This window comes from Ictalurus furcatus, chromosome 13 (assembly GCF_023375685.1).
Source record: "Ictalurus furcatus strain D&B chromosome 13, Billie_1.0, whole genome shotgun sequence".
NCBI lineage: Eukaryota > Metazoa > Chordata > Actinopteri > Siluriformes > Ictaluridae > Ictalurus > Ictalurus furcatus.
The window spans coordinates 1,719,573-1,736,588 of NC_071267.1; the positions used below are offsets into that span (position 1 = coordinate 1,719,573).

The 17,016-nt window shown below is 39.5% G+C and overlaps 1 protein-coding gene across 1 annotated transcript in view; it reads left to right on the forward strand.

Annotated features, from left to right (window-relative positions):
• Positions 1-4,043, forward strand: part of ngfrb (nerve growth factor receptor b) — a 33,003-nt gene extending 28,960 nt beyond the window's left edge. Inside the window, exons 5-6 of the mRNA XM_053639865.1 lie at positions 2,500-2,660; positions 3,497-4,043. Coding sequence (XP_053495840.1) covers positions 2,500-2,660; positions 3,497-3,798 — 463 coding nt within the window. The 3' untranslated portion in view covers positions 3,799-4,043. The remainder of the gene's footprint in view (positions 1-2,499; positions 2,661-3,496) is intronic.
• The last annotated feature ends 12,973 nt before the right edge of the window (positions 4,044-17,016 follow it).

Genomic DNA, 17,016 nt, shown 5'->3' on the forward strand with positions numbered 1-17,016 from the left:
AATTAATTGCTGGTCAGCCTTTAAGTTGAAACTTAAAAGCAAGTATTTCAAAGAAAATCAAAAACTGAAAAATTCTGCTTACATAAGTATCCAACTTCTGGTTCTGGAATCTCCAGATGAATGATACTGTTACACAATTGACTTATGGCCTTTCTTTATAAGTACTGTATGGAAGGTTGGCTAGTAAGAAACCATTGCTCATGAAGACCCACATAAAAGCGAGAGTGAACCAGAGAATGAGACCAAGATTTAGATATTTGTTCGAGACAAGTTTCAAAGTAATATGTGGCACAAACACAGGCCATACCTCAGTTAACGCCTTCCCTACAGTGAAATGTGGTGGTAGAATCATCTGGTCTGGGGATTCTTTTCATCCTCAGAACATGGCTTCTTGTCAAAATTGAAAGAGGAATGGATGGAGAAAAATACAAGGGGTTGAAAAATATAAGACTGCTTCAAATGCCAAAGCAATGCAGGAGTGGTTCAGATAAGTCACAGTTTGAAGATAATAATAAGTATTATCTCACTTGATATACAGGTGCAATCGAAATTATTCAACCCCCATTTCAAATCAGGATTATTGTCAAAATTTACAGACTTTCAGCTTCAAGTTTTCAAGCTTCAAGCTTTCAACACAACGAATGCTTCAAGTGGTTTCCCCAAATTCAATTGAAAGTGCAACTTATGACTTCTCCAGTCTCAAAATTATTCATCCCCTTCATGGTAAGCATCTTTAGTACTTAGTAGAGCTCCTTTTGTTGTTATGACCTGCTGCAAACGAGATGCAGAGCTTCTGGTAGCATTCCTGAGGAATCTTCTCCCGTTCCTCATGAGCATTGCCTCCAGTTCAGTAATATTCTTGGGTTTGCGTGCTGCAACCGCCTTCTTCAAATCCCACCAGAGACTCTCTACGGGGTTCAAGTCAGGTGACTGTGATGGCCCTGTAGAATCTTCCAGGACTTCTTCTGCAACCAAGCCTTGGTGGAATTTGAGGTATGCTTGGGATCATTGTCCTGTTGGAAGGTCCAATGATTCCCAAGCTTCAGCTTCCTCACAGATGGCATGATGTTTTCTTCTAGCATTTCCTGATACTTCAATGAATCCATCTCGCCATCCACACGCTGCAGGTTTCCAGTGCCAGAGGATGCAAAACAGCCCCAGAGCATCACCGAGCCACCACCATGCTTGACTGTGGACAGTGTTCTTTCTTCATTCTTCTTCCTCCAGAAGAAGATTTTTACTTACTACAGTTGCAGTGCAGATTACAATTGTAGTAAGTAAAAGATTTGAGATAATTGGCCAGAATTGTTATAAAAAACTCATAATTTTGAGCTAATCAAGTAAAATTTTGGAGATAATAAATTACGGTTTTTGAGATATTGATGCCACAAATAAAGAAAAACTATGTTATACAGTACAAATTTATTTTTCTTTTCTCCCTGGTGGATATGTAGGAGATGTAGGAGGAAACAAGCTCACACAGCATTTGCTCGTTTTTAAACCACGACCTATCACTTATCAGTGTGTTTAGGAATCCCAGAAGCTGCCGTTTCAGTCCTCATCCTTCAGCCGCTGCATTAATATTGAATGAGCATTTTCTCCTTTTCTCCAAGTTAACTGCTAACAGCTTGTCGAGTGGATGCAAAGGAAATGGGATATGCGTACAGTTAAGAGCGTTTCTAAGTGTTGGATTCCGAATTGAGGACACGTGAAATATTTAAAACACACGGCTCGGGGCCTTTGACCTGCTTTAAAAGAGCAGGAAATCTGGTGTCTAATACATTAGCGTTTATCGATCTCCTAAGGCAGGCCCAGGGATGTAAAGTACCTGTGCCTGGAGGTATTTTACCAAATAGTTCCTGAACATCACTCGAGATTTTCACTCATTTATTCAGAATTTTTATGGCTGTCTATGCTGGATAATTTCGAAAACACCAAAATGATGTGAGTTAGGGTCAAACCCAGGGGTATTGCGCTGAAATCTAATGGCTATAACAGAATGGACGGGATTATCATGTCTGGTTTCTATTTACTTGAAGGCAGTAAGATTCTGGCAGATTTATGTACTGCACCCTTTTTAAATGAATACGAAGCGCGCAAACTATCACACGAGCTGATCAACTGTGGGGTGGACACAACAAAATGGATTTGATTCATTGGATGACGGGAAAGCAGGAAGTTTCTGGAAACCACTTCGCAACCCTTCCTGCCCACGTAATGTTAAACAGACATGGCAAGGGAGATTTTAAAAGTCTCTCTTACTCATATTATTTCACAGCATGGATTCCTTTATGCATTTTAACAAGGGACATCCTCAATGTTTTTGACAACCGTAACTCTAACCCCCCCCCCCCCCGCCCCCAGAACATTTACGTAGTCATAAATAATAATCTGATCTATATACTGCACATTCTGCTTGAATAACTCATTAGAGTTGTGCTGTATCTGATCCCTCACACTGTGTGTGCATATGTGTGTGTGTTGCGTGTCGCGTTTCAGGTGGAAGAGCTGCAAACACAACAAACAAGACGGTAGTAATCGATCGGGCATGGAGAACCCGAGCCAGACGCCGTCACCGGAGGGAGAAAAACTGCACAGCGACAGTGGCATCTCTGTAGATAGCCAGAGTTTACAGGAGGGACAAGGCCTGGCACAAACAGGTATACACACACTTTTCCAGTTCTATGCTTAACTCCAGCGTCGTTTAAATGAGATCAGGGCTTCAAGAAAATCTCCCCATCCTACTCTGGAATCTCTACTCACGTCTGTTATTTTGAAAGATCAAGAGGCCAAAAAACATTGACTGGTAGCTCTTCAAGGGTTCTTTAACGATTCCTCGAATAAAGTTTTTTTCTGACTGAGAAGCAGTCCTTTAAAGGTTCCCCAAAGAGACAACTGAAGGACCCTTAAGAACGTATTTGTTTATACGGAGAATTGGTAAAACTCGGATGTGGAGCAACTGATCCTGTTATTAAATCAAGCTAGTAAAAAAAGGCATGCAGATGACATTTACTGTCAACTGGATATGCACTAGGAACAGCGTCACCACTGGATTAGTGGTTAGCGCTTTTACCTCGCATGTATGGGGTTGGGGGTTCCAATCCTGTCTCTGCCATGTGTGCGTGGAGTTTGCGTGGTCTCACTGTACCTACGGGTACTATGGTTTCCTCCTCCAGTCCAAAGACATGTGTTGTAGGATGATGGGCATTTCCAAATTGCCCAAAGTGTGTGATTTTGCCCTGCAATGGGCTGGCCCTCCTCGTCCAGGGTGCCCCGAGTTCCCTGGAATAGGTTCCAGGCTCCCCGCAACCCTGTGTAGTATGAGCAGTATGGAAAATGGATAGGTAGTCTATAGAAATGCAGAAAACCTTCTAGAAAAAGTATGGATGTTTTTTGACTTGGGAAGTTGAGCTTGAACTCGTTTCCCTTACGAGTTCTTCCATTAACTGTGAATTAACATATGTAAACTCTCTCTCTCTCTCTCTCTCTCTCTCAGTGGTGAAGATCGACGAAGGCTTGAGTTTGCCCCTGCATGCTAGCAAAGAGCTGGAGAAGCTCCTGGATGATGCGGCCCCGCTGGAAAACGACTGGTCCAGCCTGGCCGGCTTGCTCGGGTACGAAGAAGAGCGCATTGCCTCTTTCGGCCAGGAGGAGAGGCCAGTCCGAGCGCTGCTGAGTGACTGGGCGAGCCGTGACTCTGCCAGCGTCGACGCGCTGTGCGCTGCACTGAGGAAAATCAACCGGGAAGATCTCGCACAGAGCATCATGCCCAAGTCCACGGCTACCTCCGTCGTGTGATGATACACACACTTCTGCTCATCAAGCCATAGCTCCTGCTTACACAACACAACCACACGCTAAACTAATGTATTACACGGTCTGGTCATGCTCATTTCAAATGTTAACGCCATCAAGCCTAAACGTCAGGTTGTCAGGTTTCGCATGTACCTTTCGTTTAGAACCAGCAAGCCGACATGCATCATTAGCACCACCCAAGCCTCTGCGTTCACACAGCAACGATGCACCGAATTTAATTGTTTCTCAGTTTAACACGAGACTTAATGGGTACAAGAATGCTCCATTTTCCCAGTGTGAAAGATTTTGTTCACATTTGTTGTTTGTGCGCACTGATTGGCGCCGTCGTGTTTTCTCGTTTTTGGCCTAGTTGTAATGATCACATTAATCACTGCATATTTGGTTTACTCTAACAATATGGCTTCCACCCTTATTCAGCTATGCACAAAATAGCACTTGATGTGGCGAGTCCTATTATTTTGCATTTTATAATTTTTTTATATCGCACGCACAACAGTATATTCAAATGAAGTCAGGAAATCACAACTGCATACTGTACGTGGACAGCACAGCTCATTTTAAGCGAATTCATAATTTTAGTTCATTTCAACGTGATTAGCGAATTGGACGACGGCAGACTGAATGACAAAACAAGCCGTGTGAACGCAGGGTGCTTCGGTCGTCTGTTTTCCGAATCCCACTCGGACAAATCGATCTATCCAATTCTGTCTGTACCGCTAATGAAATTATAATCTTTATCTCCGGTCCACACACTCCGGCTAATCAAAGCTTCGTTGAATCCGTCGTAACGAGGGTTGTAAATTGTGTAAAATACGCCATAAATATGCAATGTTGAACAGTGCGCGAGGCGAATAACGCAAGCCTTGCTCTCCAGAGGCTGAGAGACTGCTGGCACCAAAAAACCACTTGGATGAACTTCAAAGGAGAAAGTCGAGCCTCAGATAAAGTGATTTATAGACGCTGTGGTGAAAGAAGGAGAGTAAAAATAAGACGTGCTAAGAATGTGTGCTAATGCTAACACATTTAAAAAAATTATTTTGTTGCAATGGTAACACATTGTTGTCGCGATGCATTTTTTTGTTGCCATGGTAACACTTCTCTTTTTGTCATGATAACTGTTTTTCGCCATGTTAACCCTTTGGTGTCATCACTAGAACGTTTTGTTGTTACCGTAGTAACCCTGTTGCCATGATACGTTTTTGTTGCCGTTGTCGCAACAACGCTTTGTTACCATAGTAACCCTGTCATTGTGATTCTTCTTTGTTGCTGTGGTTGTCACAGCAACTGTTTTGTTGCCATGATACATTTTTTACTTGCTATGGTTGTCCTAATCAGTTTTTTTGTTGCCATGGTAACTCTTTGTTGCTATTCAGCAGGTTGCCATGATCATTTCCACTAGCTAAAACATTGATAAATTACTAACAAGCATCGATTTTCAGTTTTCAGGTTCTTTTAGTCATTTTCTTTCTAATTTTTTTCCTTCGAATTGGTTTGAAGTTTGAAGTAAAGTGCGAAAAATTTTATGGACGGACAACAAAGTATTGGTGTCATGGTGGTCCAGTTCTAATGCTGGGAAACAGTATACTGTTGTTGTTTTTCTTGAACAGGAAAGTAAGTTGATCTCGGTAGTTACCTGGCCAGGGTCATCACCATGACAAAAGAGCTCGGTCATATCGTCGTGACCTAGATCAGGAACGACAAGCACACTTTCTGGAAAAAAAACAAGCTCTCTCTCTCTCACCGGTCACCCCCATTTGAATACTTCAGGTTAACTAAAATCAAATGACTTAAATGAAGGCTGTAATAAGTGAGAGAAACACGACACCACATAAGCAGCACACATTGACCGCTGCCTTAATACGAACCAGAAACAACAAAGAATCCAACATGCAAAGCGTCACGGCAGGTTCTTCCTCAGGCGTTCGGGCCGGTCTGAAATCAGTGGGCTGAAATTGAAACGTCGAGTAACTAAGACAGGCCAGGTGTATATACGCATTAAAAAGGACATTTACAAAGACTTTAAACATAATATAAATGTGATATAAGCTCACATTAAAAAAAAAATAAAAATCTCGCCACCTTGTTCAGATCTTGCTTAGAGTTAGATTTCAGGCCCGAGGATTAACGAAATAAATACTGTGTACTGTTAGTGAAGGCAGCTTTAAACATAATGTACAAACTGTTGGATATAAACGTCCATCGCATTGTTAGCGACATTAGCCCTGGTCTAAACCGACAAGGAAAACCCCAACTACATTTGGTCTACATGTCCTTTTTGGTCCAAGCTGTTCCTTTAACTCGAACTTTAACTCTGAACGATTTAATGTTGGAGTGTGTTACTAATGAAGGTACAGAGCTGAACGAAAACGAGAAACAGATATCCAGAGGCACAGAATTATCACAAGGTTTTAACACTAGTGACACTTTTAAACCTTTTAAACGTCACATTCGTTGTCCACCGTAAAGCGTTACTCGGCTCCGTGCCATCACCGGCGGAGGATTTACCGCATTAACTGGAAGTTTAAAAAGACGTTTCGACTCGAGCGGCCCTTTTCATGATGAACAGGAGATGACAGGAGGCCTGTGTTAGGGGTCGAGGGTGTACGGTTCTCTTTTGATTCTGACAGAGCAGAACGACTGGCTGTAAATCCTCAGGAGACATTCAAAGCAGAAGCGATAAACTGGTCTGGCCTCATGTTTAAAAAAGAAAAAAAAAGATTTCAATCACCTGTTCTTCAAGTTTTACTTTAGAAATGACCCCAAACGTAGATGTGCTTGGTGTCTGAAATTTGCTTCAAGCCTAATTACATATGAAAAGTCATCGAGGCATCTTGCATTGTAGGATTTCTCTGGAGCATATTAACTCTGAAACAGGCAGAAATAAAATACCAATTATAAATCCAACTGGAATACTGCAAAAAGACATCTGTATCTAAATGACACTATTTATGACTGCTGCATTAATATTAAGTTTTTAAAAAAGTTTTGTCATGTGTAGTATATGTATTGATCTATCTGGTTTATGAATCAGCGATCGCTACGGCCAGCTGCTTAACTAGCATGCTAGCTACTGAAAATAAAACATTAACCTACACAATACAACACAGTTCCACAGCACACACTTTTGAATAATTCCCCTCTATGATATAAGATGAAATACGATAGAAAAAATATATATATAAAACAACCAGTGCAGCCGAATACCTCTTTTATTGACAGAAAAGATTTGAGTCCAAGATGGCCGCCCTCAGCTACACAGTGAAATTTGGTTGATGTTTATGGATGGCAGGAAGTCTCACTGGGTCCTAAACACCATCAGCAAGTCCGCTTCAGACATTTTTGAATGAAACAGATTTCCACTGCATGTTAGCTACATTAGTTTGTAATTCATTTCCGCCAAATTGTTCCTTTTATCAGGATGCCAGGATGCAAGTTTTCGTTCACACACGGTATATAAATATCTCACTTGTAATGAAGGTATTCCCTTTTTGTAGGAGGGAGTTTCTAATTTTCTTACCAAGAAGTGTAATTAGGTTTTTCTTTTATGTTCTTTTTTTACTTTTATTATTATTATTATTATTATTATTCGTTTAAAAAAAAAAAAAACAGATTAGGGTGTAGCACTTAAAAGTATAAATATATATAGAGTCTCACAAGTGCCTGAAATAAAAATCAGGTTTGCGTTTCTGTGACAATATCTTTGTTGTTCATTTCAATTACACAACACTTGGTCTCGGTTTCTTGAACAACAGAAACCACTGGGTCAGCAAGGGGCGGAGCTTAAACGGACCACATCACCGTGAAAGCATAAAATACTGGGTTTATTTACACACTTTAACAATTTAGTAGTGTTACCAAAACGCAACACTGACCCTGGGGTAACTAGTAAGCTTTGCTAATATTAACAAATGTTTGACCTGGTTTGCTAGCTAACATTATGCTAAGCATTATATCGTATGGTCAAAACATAATATACCAAGATTCTCACAAGCTTGCTAACTGCATAATATGTGTGTAATACTTTACGGAAGCCAGCTAGCGCAAATCGGTGATGTCATATGATGTGATTTTTGATTGGCTGATTAAATTTGACTTAAGCCCCACCTCTTGTTGATTCTGCAGGGCTGTGGTTATTTCTGTCACAACGTTGTAATTAACCCTATTGCTATTTTCCGGTTAGTGGTTCTGTAGATGTTGAAGATATTACTCACTGGTCTTGGTATTACAAATAAGAGGCAAAAATCATCATTTTTCAATCCTGCGCTTATTTGAGTAGCATGATGGAGCTGAAGCGAAGGAAGTGAAGGAGGAGACACCAAGTGGCTAGTGGGTAATTTATCCTGGGAAGTGTTTTCAGTGGGTCGGGGGGGGGGGGGGGGGGGTAGTGAATAATGTACAAAATTCTGAATGTTCCTTGTATTTACTTCTATGTACGCTGTATCATATAAATGTGAATTCGCTATAATTCTTGAATGAAATGGTTGAGAAACAAGGAAATAAACTAATTTGAGTTGCAACACCATATCCATGTGTCATGACTTTTTTCCTTCTTATGAGGTTAGGTCAGGGGCGTTGCCTAAGGTCTGAACGTGACATTTACTGTATGCAGTTATATTTGTAATACGGACTTGTTTAATTATTCCAGGAAGTGATGTTGTTGAGACGAACAATGTCTTTGGATGATTTTTTATTTAAATTTTTTTACGAGAGTAGCCATCTTGAATGAAAAGATCCACGCTTCCATGATTGACAGGTTCAAGTGAAGGGTGCAGAGTTGTACATGTACCGTCTTGTTTTGGTCTGTAGTCAGAGAATTGTCTAGAAACTGATCATTAATGAAATAAAATGACTCAGTACACAAACAGGAGATAGGATGACTCAAATAGGATGTGGAATGTGGAGAACAGAGGAAGGCAATAACATGTAATAATGAATGATTTCCCAGAAACAATTACATTACATGTTCAAACACACACAAGCTACACCGCACAGTCTTCTCCACAATCTTCATAAAAAAAAAAATAAAAAATATATATATATATATAAATGTCTGAATTTAGGTTGTGGATCAGTTAAAAATCAATCAATCAATCAATAAATAAATGTATCCATTTAGCTTATATTAAAATGCTATATTTCTTTCTTTCTTTAATCATGTCAGAATGAGCCAACTTAACCTGTTGAAAGTATATATTAACATACTTTTAGGGTAACAATTTTCTTTTGAATGAAAAAGCATTAAAATAAGAAAATGATGGCAACAAAGAAACCTGCTCATTTACATGCGACAATTAAAAAAAAAAAAATCTATTTATTTACAAACGTGTTATTTACCCAAAACTCATATATGACATAATCGTTCATAAGAATAAATTGCTATTACGTATTTATTTTAATGGAATGATATGATGACATGATAACATGTCATTATAATGTATGATACACACGCTTTATATAGTTTTACATATAAAACGTGAAGGTTTATAGAGTTTATAAACCATCCTGTTAACCGGCCAGCTGAATAACACGACATAGGCTAAGCTAGAGGTTAAGCTAGAGGTTAATCTAACCGTGCTGCTAAATTGAAATCTATTCAGCGAAGGAGATGTTTCATTAGAAACTGAACCAGGTGAAACATTAGAGATGACTGTGTTTGTTTGGAGGATGTCGTGGCTGGTGAACTGGTGTAAGTGTGGAGGCAGAGGAATGTAAACCAGACCCAGGGGACTTGTTAATGAGGTGAGGGATGGAGTGAGAGATAACGGCAGGGTCAAGTGGACAGGTGGACACAATACACAGTCAGTACGTTTACATGGACAACAATAATCTGATATTAACCCGATTAAGACGATACACTGATTAAGAAACTAGCATATAAACAGCGATTATTGATGACCTTAATCTGATTAAAGTCATACTCGAAGTAAACACAGATCGAATTAAGACATGTGGAGTATTCCTGTTTTAGTCGCATTATCGAGGTATATTACAGACATGTACACACCTTAATCACACTATTAACGTCGTGTGGGAGTTTTCACTGCATTGTGCGACAGGACACATACACACACGGCAGCGCTTGACCGTTTGACGGCAAACAAGAGAGCACGGCTGCGTCCCAAACCGCGTACTTACCTACTATATAGTAGGAGAAATACATGTATTTCAGCTACGATATAGTAGGTAAGTACACGGTTTGGGACGCAGCCCACGGCTTCAAGCAGTCATCTATTAGCACGTATAGCATGACAAATAATTAACTGCGCTCGAAGCTTTCGAAAATGAAAAATGAAACACCCAAAACTATACGGTACCATAACGAAGACGAACTCTACGTCGATACGTGAAATTCTGGAGGGACGTCGGACGGCGTGTTGTGGGGATGTAACGACGTGTGACGTTAATCCATCTACGTTGTATAACACGTAAACCGGGAACATGAAAAGAATATTCTAAACGCAACTCATGTAAACACCTTAATCAGAATATTATACGTCTTATTCAGAATAAGGTCAATAATTAGATTATTGCTGTGTGTAAACATGGTCACTGTCATTCATGCTATTTCAGATATGTCCTTTTGTTTTTGTGTGTCCTCAGAATTGCTTTCCAACTTAGTAGTATATATTTATAAATATATATTAGAGATGCACCGATGTATCGGCCGATAGTTTAAAAACATCCGATGATCAAGGCCGATTGTATCCTGTCAATAAAAAGAGGGCGGGAAAACATCGATTTTGTAAAGAAGATGTCTCTTGTGTGGAATGATGACAGAAAAACGACCTACAATATATACTCTAATATATATATATATATATACACACACACACACACACACACACACACATATATTTTTATGGTTTATTACGGCAGTCCACCCTTATTTACGCAGTGTTATACCTGAAGTTAATTACATTTCGTTCATTTTTAAATACGTGACATATAGCTATTTAAAAAACTAAGTTCGAGGCCAACTATTATGACTCATTTTTCCCTTCTGTATTTCCACCCTGTTATGGTGCCGAAAAAATTTAATTTCATACATTTTAAATGTGAGGTAGAGATATTTCAAAATATGTTTGAGGCCAACCAGTATTCTAGCGAAACGGCTCCTTTTAGCTAGCGTTCTACATTATTATGTCCCACTGTTGAATGAAATTATACACAAACGAAGTTACATTTCAGAAACCTTAAACTGTAATGTAAAAAGTTTACCGTTTAGCTCAATGACATTGAAGCTTGCTGATATTTTCACTACTACCCTAACAGTATCAATGCCACAGATCAAAGAGTAATGATTAAATGAAGTTAAATCTCATTAAAAAATTTTTTTTCATTGAATTCCTCGTGGTCCAAGAGGAATGAGTTTTACTGTAAAGCACACCATTGTAGATATCTGCCACGCTTTACTAATAAGGTAATCATCACATTACTCCACACGTTCCTATGGGAATAAATTGGACAAAGTGTCATGAAGACGTGTTTACGAATCCCCGGTTGGGTTCTAACACCAGCTTGACCTCTGGTTCTCACAGCTACGCAGTTGCCTCTCAGGGATTCTCTGCATTAAAAAGGTGTTGACACTGAAGACCTCTGAGTCTGGGGCAATTTCCCAGCACACTCATGATGTGTGTGTGTGTGTGTGTGAGAGAGAGACAATAATCTCACAAGTCTGATATTTTTGTTTGGTCAATAAGCGTAGCTACTTACGCTATGTTCGCACTAACAAGCAACAAATTTGGTTTGGTAAAGCGACAAATCCAAACGATTGGCTTGAACGATTCCTCAGATAAAACCATGTGTGGTCCGACCCGCTCACAACTTTATTTCTTACCTGCAGTTAGTTCCCATGTACTGTTTGATGCACGAAAATGGAAGAAAAATAACATCAAGTTAACGCTGTGAACAGTGTAAAGTATCGCTTCTGTACTTTTCAATGAGTTTATATCAGTTAATATACAGACTTGGATAAATATATAACACTGGCCATAATAATCGCTACTTTGAGAAGGTAAACATCATGAATGCTTGACGTTCACCATAGTAGAACAGAACCAATAGCCATTCAGGCCTGTAAATGTAAAAATGCACTTAAAGAAGCTTTTTATGTGTTTTAAGTGCTCTGACAGAGCAATGCACGTTCATAGAGGCGTGCATGTTTTTTTCGACCAGCCGAGGTGGGAAAATACGTCGTTACAACCTAACGCAGCTAGTAGGTCTTAAGTCTTTAAAGGGATTAGTTCACCCAAAAATGAAAATTCTGTCATCATTTACTCACCTTCATATTGTTCCAAAACAGTATGGCTGATTTGGAACATAAAAGAAGATATTTCAAGAAATGTCTCAGTGTTTTTTGTTTTTTTTTTGTCCATACAATGGAAGTGAATGGTCACCAAAAACTATTTAGTTACCAACCTTCTTCAAAATATCTCTGTGTGTGTTCTGCAGAAGAAAGAAACGCATACAGTTTTGGAACCACATAACTGTGAATACACGATTGTTTTGGGGTGAACTATCCCTACCTTTAATTCTTTGTTCGCTCCTCTGCAAAAAAAAAATTGTTCAAGAAGCAAATGTAGAACAAGGATCAGAAAAAAATACCTCGTTGTAAAGAGGTCCACATCAGGAATAGGGTCCGTCAAAAACGCCATGGGTTTAAAAGTGAAAGAAGGTTTTTCTTCCAACAGTAAACAGGAACGTAATCGCTGGTAGGAACTAAAGGAACATCGACCCACCATTGAATCATTCCAGGCCAGTCGTTTTCACAGGCTACAGCTAGTGTGAAAGTAATGTTAGAGCCATGGTAAAGTAGGGTTAGTTTGCATGTGCCGTCGGCAAGACACCAAAAGCCATGCAACAAAATCATGTTTTTCCAATAGCAAATGGAATTACACCCTGTAAAGGTAGCCAGTGATTGATCTGGAGCTTCTTAATTTGCACAGCAATGATTAAACATGAACTTTCACACACTCATCAAGATAATTACAACAAAATACAATGAATATTATGTCACAATTAAGAGATTACTGCTATGCTTAATCCTTTTAATAAAATTTCTGTCGGACAGATCTAAGAGAGCGAGCTCCCTGGGCACACTGTTCTTTAATAAACGACATGTTTTGTGGCTAGAACATGGCGCGACGTGTTTCTCTCCTGGACTGCACCCTCGTCTGAATTGTTTCTCACGGAAGCTTTTCGCAGAAAACAGAGACGACGGAACAAAACTATCCTGGGAATCTACTGACAGCTCCAAAATCTATTAATACCATCTTAGAAACCCTAATTCCCTACAAATGGAAACATTTAATATGAGTTTGGATTTACAGTAACGCAAATGGTCAAAACCATTAAAAAAAAATTGTTCGTAAACGATCATTCCCTGTCATATCTAAAAGAAAACCTTCCCGGGAAAATTGTAGTATCTTTATAAACAAATGGCACTTAATGGGCAGACCCCGTTTTGACTCGCCGCGGCACTGTTAGCGCGTCCCAGCTTCGTAGTAGATTCTGATAGCGTGTCCGGTGGTCTTTCTGGAATGTAGCAAACCCAAAAATTGAAGTAAATCTGATCAAATATTATTACCAAATATTATAACCCAGTGCTGTAATTTCGGAAACAAATCGTTGTTTTGTTAAATAATTAGCTCGTATACGCAATCACATTAGACAGAAGATTGAAAGCTTTCCAGAAAGTTCCACAGGACATCTGCTTGAGGAGTTTTTTGGACATTTTTGAACTGGAACGCAGCCTCTCGATCCCTGAAGTGTCCTCACAAAGGGAACATTAACTACTAGCAAACACACCATCCATCCATCTATCCATCTTCTATACCGTTTTATCCTTTTCAGGGTCACGGGGAAACCTGGAGCCTATCCCAGGGAGCATGGGGCACAAGGTGGGGTACACCCTGGACAGGGTGCCAATCCATCGCAGGGCACAATCACATACATACACACTCACACACCCATTCATACACTATGGACACTTTGGACTTGCCAATCAGCCTACCATGCATGTCTTTGGACTGGGGGAGGAAACCGGAGTACCCGGAGGAAACCCCTGCTAGCAAACACACATACGTAGTAAATGTATTTCATGGCGAAATATGGAGATTAAATACACCAATATCTCCAGAGCTGTTTATTCAAACCCTTCAGGCTTCATGTAGGTTTTATGGTTATATATATATATATATATATATATATATATATATATATATATATATATATATATATATATATATATATATGTGTGTGTGTGTGTGTGTGTGTGTGCTTCATGGACTCCAATTGGAAAACCATGGCTTTAAGTGAAATGGGAGAACGGAATCATGTTTGGTTGTGTGTAAAGCCTGGGAAACTGAGTTGAAGTAGGAATGCTGAACGTGTCTGGGGACGAGATGAATCGTCCCCAAGCTCCATGTCTGGGACTCGTCTCATCCTAGCTCGCCCGCTTTGGTATTTACTTTGCTTCCCCAGGCTACGAGCCTCTCTATGCATGTCAACACCTTTAACCTTAGCTCCGGACCCGGCACCAGAGGAAACGTCTCTCGGCCACAACGAGCGTGCGGCTAAACGTCTCTTTCATCGCACAGGAATGGTGCCGTGAAGTGTGAGAGAGGGCTTGTAAGTAGACTAACTCGACGCTAGCATACCTGCGATGCTAGGAAAACCTGCATGCTTGTCCTGTCATGTTGGAGATGAAAAACATCTGATGAACTATAAAGGCTTTAACATGCACACACACACACACACGGCCTCAACACGATCTCTGAAAGTGTGCTGTGGTATCTCTCACCATGACATTAGTAGTAGACACAGACGTCATACACCTGTCTTGCACCTGTGATGTCATGCTGCCACAATCATTAAACTGTTATAAGTATTCATAAAACTGAGCTACAAATTCGCTTCTTATGATGTTCTACGGTGACACTTCCGTCATGACACATATGTAACCATATCATCTTGTCATGTCTATATATATATATATATATATATATATATATATATATATGTCTATATAGATATTTATAAGTACACAAAGCTACAGAGTCATTGATCATGATCTTCTGCTCTAGCACCTTACCTAATCTTTGGATGACACAAATTTAAGCATGTCATTCACACCTTTGCAACACAACCAAGCCTCAAACTCACATAAGCGTGTGTGCTGAATTGAGCTGCTCTACACATGTGCTTGTGGTTGAAAGTGAAGAATGCAGGCATTTAAACATTTCCAAAGTTCAATGGCTGCTCGAGTAAGTCATGTGTAAACTATAAATGTTTGTTACGAAGCATTTAATTGCACTTGTTAATTCACCACATTCTTTTTTACATTTTTTTTATTAGGCCTTAATATAAAAGCAACACACTCTACGACCAGATAATTCCTTACATGAAGAAAACAGCGGAGCTGATTAAAAACCACCCCAGACTCAAACACGTCATGTGTACTGTATTTCAAATTATTGTCACAGAGAGTCAGTATTGAGTTGGGGGTGCCAATATTTTTAAAACAACAGCAACAAAAAACACTGGATGCAAAGAGTTACTGAACAGTACTAAGTCAGCATTGAGATAGGGGTGCCAATAATTCTTCTAACGTAAAAACGAAAACAAAAAATTAACAAACAAACAAACAAACAATAGATATAGAATAAAAAGATCACATGCAATGAGAACACTTCATTTCCCAACCAACAATTCTGGTAACTGGAAACTCAGAGCTAGCTAACTAATCTAATGATCAACAAATCTTGGTTGTTATGGTTACATTGTATTTTATATATGTTCAGTAAACGAGTAGCCAAAAGGGGAGTGGTTAGGACAGCAGAAGGTCACATTCTAATTAGCATATTCATGCATATTTGCAAATCCAAATGTATTCAGAGTTGTGTTTCAAAAGGTTACGCATTGCAGCTTTCGGGATTATTTTTAAGACTCTATCGTACACACGAAGCCATGTGCACGCATAAACATATCATAAACACTCAGAGGTTTCGGAATAAAAGCACTCTCAGAAAGGCATTGTGTACCAAAAGCTTTTAAAGTCTCAGATTCAGAACTGTTTACATTTTTTTCTAGCTTAAACGAAGTCGTAAATGGCTGTGATACCCATTAAGTACTTGGAAAAAGTCAAGTACTATGAAAACCCTTCCCTGTGTGGACCTTTTAGTTCAGTAGTTCAGTACCCTTTCATGGTTGCTGAATCGAAAACAATGAAGTGATCGGTGCGTTTCCTCTGTATAAAATAGTCAGGTGCACATGCTGGTGAAATATATACGCTAAGCTATTTCATTTACCTTCACTCATAATACATTCGTGAATACACTGTTTACTAAGTTTCTAATTTAAATGAAATGAAAGTTAATAACACTTAATATTTGGTTGTATATCGCTTGCTTGCAATAACTGCATCAAGCCAGTGACCTTTTGACATCACCAAACTGTTGGTTTCTTCATCTGTGATGCTTTTCAGGTTTTTACCGCAGCCTCTTTCAGTTGTTTCTCCCTTCAGTCTCCTCTTCAGGAGGTGAAATGCTGATCAGTTGGATGAAGGTCTAGTGATTGACCCGGCCAGTCTAAAACCTTCCACTATTCCCCCCTGATGAAGTCCTTTGTTGAGGTGGCAGTGTGTTTTTGGGTTACTGTCTTGCTGCATGATGAACTTCCTCCTGATTAGATTGGATGCATTTCTCTGTAAATTGGAAGACAGTTTTTTTTTGAAGACTTCTGAATTTGTTCTGCTGATTCCATCATGAGTTCCATCATCAATGAAGATTAGTGAGAATGTTCCAGAAGCAGCCATGCAAGCACAAGCCATGACACTACCTCCATCATGTTTCACAGATGAGCTTGTATGTTTTGGATCCTTTCTTTCTCCGTACGTTGGACTTTCCATCACTTATCGAAGATGTTCATCTCGGTTCCAGAACTTTTCTTTGCGAATTCAAATCTGGCTTTCTGATTCTTACTGCTGATGAGTGGTTTGCATCTTGTGGTATGGCTTCTATATTTCTGCTCTCAAAGTCTTCTCTGAATGGTGGATTGTGATACCTTCACCCCTTCTTTGTGTAGGTTGTTGGTGATGTCACTAACTGTTATTTTTTGGGTTTTTCTTCACAGATTTTCTTTGGACGACGTGTTCCATGTCTGGTCGTTAGTACATGAGGGGTTTCTTTCTTTTTCAGGACA